The sequence below is a fragment of the Tupaia chinensis genome, unplaced genomic scaffold (assembly GCF_000334495.1).
Source record: "Tupaia chinensis unplaced genomic scaffold, TupChi_1.0 Scaffold000178_1, whole genome shotgun sequence".
Lineage (NCBI taxonomy): Eukaryota > Metazoa > Chordata > Mammalia > Scandentia > Tupaiidae > Tupaia > Tupaia belangeri.
Window position 1 is genome coordinate 1,223,562 of NW_006159653.1, and position 5,229 is coordinate 1,228,790.

The 5,229-nt window shown below is 66.3% G+C and overlaps 1 protein-coding gene across 1 annotated transcript in view; it reads left to right on the forward strand.

The window, feature by feature from the left end:
• Positions 1 to 89: 89 nt before the first annotated feature.
• Positions 90 to 5,229, forward strand: part of UBE2I (ubiquitin conjugating enzyme E2 I) — a 12,503-nt gene continuing 7,363 nt past the window's right edge. The window contains exons 1-4 of the mRNA XM_006146363.2: positions 90 to 548; positions 2,268 to 2,342; positions 2,439 to 2,522; positions 3,366 to 3,438. Coding sequence (XP_006146425.1) covers positions 2,277 to 2,342; positions 2,439 to 2,522; positions 3,366 to 3,438 — 223 coding nt within the window. The 5' untranslated portion in view covers positions 90 to 548; positions 2,268 to 2,276. The remainder of the gene's footprint in view (positions 549 to 2,267; positions 2,343 to 2,438; positions 2,523 to 3,365; positions 3,439 to 5,229) is intronic.

Consider the following 5,229-nt stretch of genomic DNA (forward strand, 5'->3'; position numbering starts at 1 on the left):
AGGGTTGAGGACTCGATTGCGACACGCGGGGGTGGGGCGGCGTGGGGCTCGTTCTGGGCCTTAACGTCTGAACGCGCCCAAGTTTCCCTGCGCCCCGGAGACGCGCGGGTCGCGGTTGGCGGGCGCCTGCACGTTGGCGCCTCCCCCGGGAGGGTCTCGTCCCGCCCGCGGGTTGCTTGGGGCCCCTGGGCGCGGGTTGGAGCCTGCAGCCGCGTGAAGATGGAGAAGGGAGCGGACGAGCAGCGGGGCGTGCGGTCGGGCCGTGCCGAGACCACCGGGGTGCGCGGTTACCGTGCGTCCCCGCGTCCGCGTCGTGTCGCTTCCCAGCCTAGACTTCGGCGGAGGATGGAGACGGCCCAGTGGGTCCAGGCCCCTGGCTTTGGAAGGCTGGGCGTCGTGGCCTGGACCTCACTTCAGAGCAGCCCAAGGTCTTGGGGCAGAGACGAGGTGCCGCGGGGCTGCAGCCCCGCTAGCCCCCAGGCCTGAGAGGGCAGCTAGGGGTTTGCCTGCAGGACCTGTGAGGTCAGGGCGCAGCCCCCGTCTTACAGGTGAGCAGGCCGAGGCCAAGATAAACCCTCCCAAGAGGTGGGAGGTCGGCGGCTGGGGCGTCCAGGGCACCTCTGAGCGGTGTGTCAGCGCGGCCACCCAGGATCCCCCGGGGTCCCTGTACCTGCAGGTGCCCCCCTTGCACGTGTCTGCTGGTTTCAGAGTCGTGTGCGTCGTTGCATCCCAGAACTCGCCTGCTCACATGTACCTGCCAAGGCGCACCTGCCAGACAGCCCCCTCCCTTACCTGGGAAGGCAGGCGTGGGGACCCCGGCGGGATATGCAGATGTGCAACTGCGGCTCGGAGCGATGATGCAGTGGGCTCCCCTGGGATCAGGGAGCCCGGGGCCCAGGGCACTGAGGGGAGGCAGGAGGGCCCGAAGGACCACACTCCGCTGCTCACACCTGGGGCCACTGCAGCCAGGTGCTGGGGCAGGGCCTCTGGCTGGCAATTGGTCCTCAGAGCAGAGGGGTCTGTGGCAGGACCCTGAACCTGGACTCCCGCGCGGGCCCCCCCCCCCCCATTGCTAAGCTGTTGATTGGCCCCTTGCACAGGGGTCAGCCCAGGGGGGGCTTGCGCTGGAGAGAAGGGTTTGAGATACTTAGGGAGATGAGGTTCCAGACCTCGGCCACCTGGGGCTTTCTGCCCTGGCCTTAGGTCAGCCCTCGCCCTGTCTGCTCCCCCAGACCGGGCTGGGCTGCCCTGTGCTGGCCGCTCCTGCTGGCACCTCACGCTGTGCCCAGGTCACCACTGACCTACCTCTCCATTCCCTGAGGTCGGTAGCAGGAGGGGCTCCTTGGTGGGGGTGTCCAGCCCGGAGCTACCTGTTGGGCACTCGGTCTCGAAGTCTCATTGGCTGTGGGTGGAAGTGCGGGCCAGGTGGGCCAGAGCCTGGGTCCTGCTGCTCTCCCTTTCTCTCATGGGGACATGAGCGTGCCCTGGGTGACGCTGGAGGTCTCTGTCATAGCTACTCAAGTCCCTCATCCTGCTGTGCTGGGGCAGAGAGCTCTCCAAGAGCCCCCCAAGTCCCTGGCTCAGTGGGGCCTCGGGCTGGAGAGGGGTATTTCTGACAAGGCCGGTGGTGCTGGCCCTGGGACCCATTGAGGTCAGTCGTGCTGTGGGGCCCCCGCATGCCCAGCCCGCAAGTGCACCAGCGGAGTGACGGCCCCGGGAACGTGTGGGTTTGTTTTGTTCGGAGGTGGGGAGGCTGGGCACCAGGGACTGCCGGGCAGGGCTGCAGTGGGCACGGCTATCCCAGCAGGAGCTGAGGCCTTGCCCTGGGCGTCTCTGAGCAGGTCGGTGGGCCCCAGGTTGTACTCTGGTGTGGGGATTCTTTCTGCCAAGAAGCACAGGGCCCTGGGAAGGCTGCTGTCAGTGCGTCAGCAGGGCCCCTCATCAGGCAGAAGTGTGAACCCTTGCTCGGGGGCGCCCGGGGTCTGGACGAGTAGGAACAGCATGCAAGGCGTGGGCATGGCAGATTTCGGGGGCAGCCGGCGAGCCCAGGTGGCAGGGCCTGGCCTGGCGCTCCTGCAGACACAGGCCAGCCACAGCTGTGGAGTGGTCCCAGGGCTGGGAGGCCTGACAGTCCTGCCTCAAGTGGCCCTGCCCTGCAGTCACCCCTGGTCGGCCTCGGGCCGGGCCTGAGTCGGGATTCTGAGCCCAGCCCCAGCCTGCTGGGATGTCCTGGGGCCCCCACCCTCACGGCTGCCCTGTCGTTGCAGGACTCGGCCATGTCGGGGATCGCCCTGAGCAGACTTGCCCAGGAGAGGAAAGCCTGGAGGAAGGACCACCCGTTTGTAAGAGGCGCCCCTCCACATGGGCAGGCGTGCAGGCGGGGGGCCGCGAGCAGAGGCCGTGCCGGCTCTGACACGCTTCTGTGGTTTTCCTCTCAGGGTTTTGTGGCCGTCCCAACAAAAAACCCCGACGGCACGATGAACCTCATGAACTGGGAGTGCGCCATCCCTGGGAAGAAAGGGGTAAGGCCACTCCTGCATGCCCCAGCCCTGCTCCATACCTCGGGGACGTGGGAGAACCCGGCCAGCGTCTGCACTGTCCTCCAGCGCAGGTCACCGTGGGTTAGGTCCAGATGACCAGGCCCACCTCTGGCCTGGTGGGACTGGGAAAGTTGGGGAGGCGACGGCGACCAGCAGGGGGCAGTAGGGAGCAGAGGGCCTCCACGAGCGAGCTCCGGGCTTCTGCTGTCTCTTAAGCAGGGGTCAGCCCTGTGGGTGTGGGCGTGCTGGTGGGCCAGTGGGCCAGCGCCCACACGGACAGGCATCGATCCCCGGGGCCCTGGACAGTGACCGGGCAGTGTCCTCGTGCGCGTCTCCGTAGACCCCAGGATGTCCCAAAAGTCTGAACTCCAGTGTCCCGAAGCTTGCTGCCCCGCCCTCACTGACTCAGCTCTGCCTGGGGGTGCTGGCGCTGCTTTGGGTGCTCTGCTTGGGTGCAGCTCGGGCCACTCGTACCCTGGGGAGGCCCAAGGGGTGAGGCAGCAGCATCGTTACTGGCCCCCGGGGAGGAGTGTCAGATTGGTCGGGTCGTACCTGGTCCAGACAGGGCCTGGGCTGGCAGCTGAAGACAGCCTGCGAGGGGGCCGGGCTCCTGGGCCACACTGGTGTCCCCGAGCTCGTTGGCATCTGTGCCAGCCTGTTGGCTGTGTCCCCCTAGCCCTGGCCTGTCCCGTTTAAAGCCCGCCCCCTGCCTCTGCAGCGTGCCCTTGGCATGGTAGAGGCCTCCACAGCACCCGGGGGTCTCTGGGTGCAAGGGCACGGGAGGGGCCGGCCCGCCCGCACACTGACCTTGCTCTGCTTCTTCAGACTCCCTGGGAAGGCGGCTTGTTCAAACTGCGGATGCTTTTCAAAGATGACTACCCATCCTCTCCGCCCAAGTGTGAGTAGCCCGGAGCCGGGGAGGTTGGCGTTTCGGACTGACTTCCTGCAGAGACCCAGGAGGCTTCTCCACAGAGGCGTAGGCCCCTGGGAGCGGGCCTGTGTACAGCTGCTCTGCACAGCGCTGGCGGTCTGAGTGTGGGAGCATGCAGGCTCGGGCCTTGCGTGCAGGGGCAGGTGCAGGCCAGGTCTGCCTCTAACCACACATGCCCAACCCTGGACAGGACGGATGTGCCTAGGGACCACCTTGATGCCCCGCCCTCGAGGGCTTCTGCACAGACCTGTCACCACCTCCCTCGGCCTGTGGGGGAGCCCGGGGATGGGGGGGGACACAGGTCTTACTGTAGCCAAGCCACATGTGGGAGAGGGCGCCAGGTCCCTCCCTGCTGTCGCCAACAATTGGCACGCCCTGTCAGCGAGGGCAAGACGTGGGAGTGCTGTCATCCTGGCTGTTTGAGTTTTCGTGGCCGAGGGCAGGTGTCACCCAGATCTGAGAATGAGGTGAATGTGGCAGGTTCCCTCCCAGCGCGTTGGGTCCAAGCACTGCAGATGAGACGGGGAGCCAGGCCGCAGAGAGAGTGGGTAGGAAGGCCGGGGCGGGGCTCGCATGGGACTGTGCGGTCACAACAACGTCGGCCGCTCTGCACGAAGCCCAGTGCGGTTGCCAGAGGCACGCAGGTGCCGGCGGCCGGGGGCACGAAGCCCAGTGCGGTTGCCAGAGGCACGCAGGTGCCGGCGGCTGGAGAGTCGTGTCTGAATGGAGGAGCCTCTGGCGAGGGCGGGGACCTTGCTGGCACGCCGGCGTCAGTGAGTGTCCCAGATATGACGTGGGGTGACTGCACTGCCAGCGGGGGACATGCTCCTGTGTCTACGAAGTGAAGTCGGAGGACCCGCGTGCTCTGCAGTGTCAGGCGTTAGGGGCAGCACTGCTGGTGACAGCAAGGGACCTTCGAGGTCGTGGGCCAGTGTCCTTGTCTGTGGGCTGGCTCTGTGAGCTGTTCTGGGAAGGCTCGAGACTAAATAACCAGCTTAAATTAAACTAAGTTAGGTGCGATGTTCGCCAAAAGGTAGAACGAGAAGGTCGAAGGGTGTGCACGGAGTGAGCAGGCTCGGACCCAGAATGTGCGGGCAGCCGCCTGGTGCAGAGTGACAGCGCAGCGCGGTCATGGAGCGCCCGAGGCGGCGCGACTGGCCTGGCCTTGCCTGGGCCTCGGGCTCTGCTGGCCTACTCGTGCTGGCCACCGCGGCAGCTGTGTGTGGCCGCCAGTGTGCCTCGTCTGCGGTCCCCTCGCCAGGAAGCATGGCCCAGTGGGGCACCTCCATGCTGCTGTGCTGTACAAGGGCCAGGAGTCCCTATACGTGTTAGGGATCACGTGGCAGGGCCACACCAGGGCGTGTGCAGGGCGGAGGCTGCTGTGCTGCACGTGGCTGTTGCTGAGTCGTTGCACTTCACTGGACTCACGTTTCCAGTGTGACGTGATCTTGGAGCCTAGAGGCTGGAGCGCTTTCCCCAGGTGGAAGGGGAGGGGCCCTTGGTGGGCTCAGCTGTGGCCAGTTCTGCTTATGTGACCAGAGGACGTCAGGCCCTAAGAGCTGTGTGGTTTAGTAGCAGGTGGTCCTGCCATGGCAGAGGCCACAGGTGAAGCCGGCCCAGCCCCCGTGCCCTGGTCTCCCTTGTCTGGTCGCCAGCTGCTGGCACCCAGGCCAGCCTGGCCTCGCCCCTGTGGGCTCAGGCTTGTGGCTGTGCCGGCGGAGCCGCCCCATAGCCACTTCTGGCTCTTCTGGAAGCTCT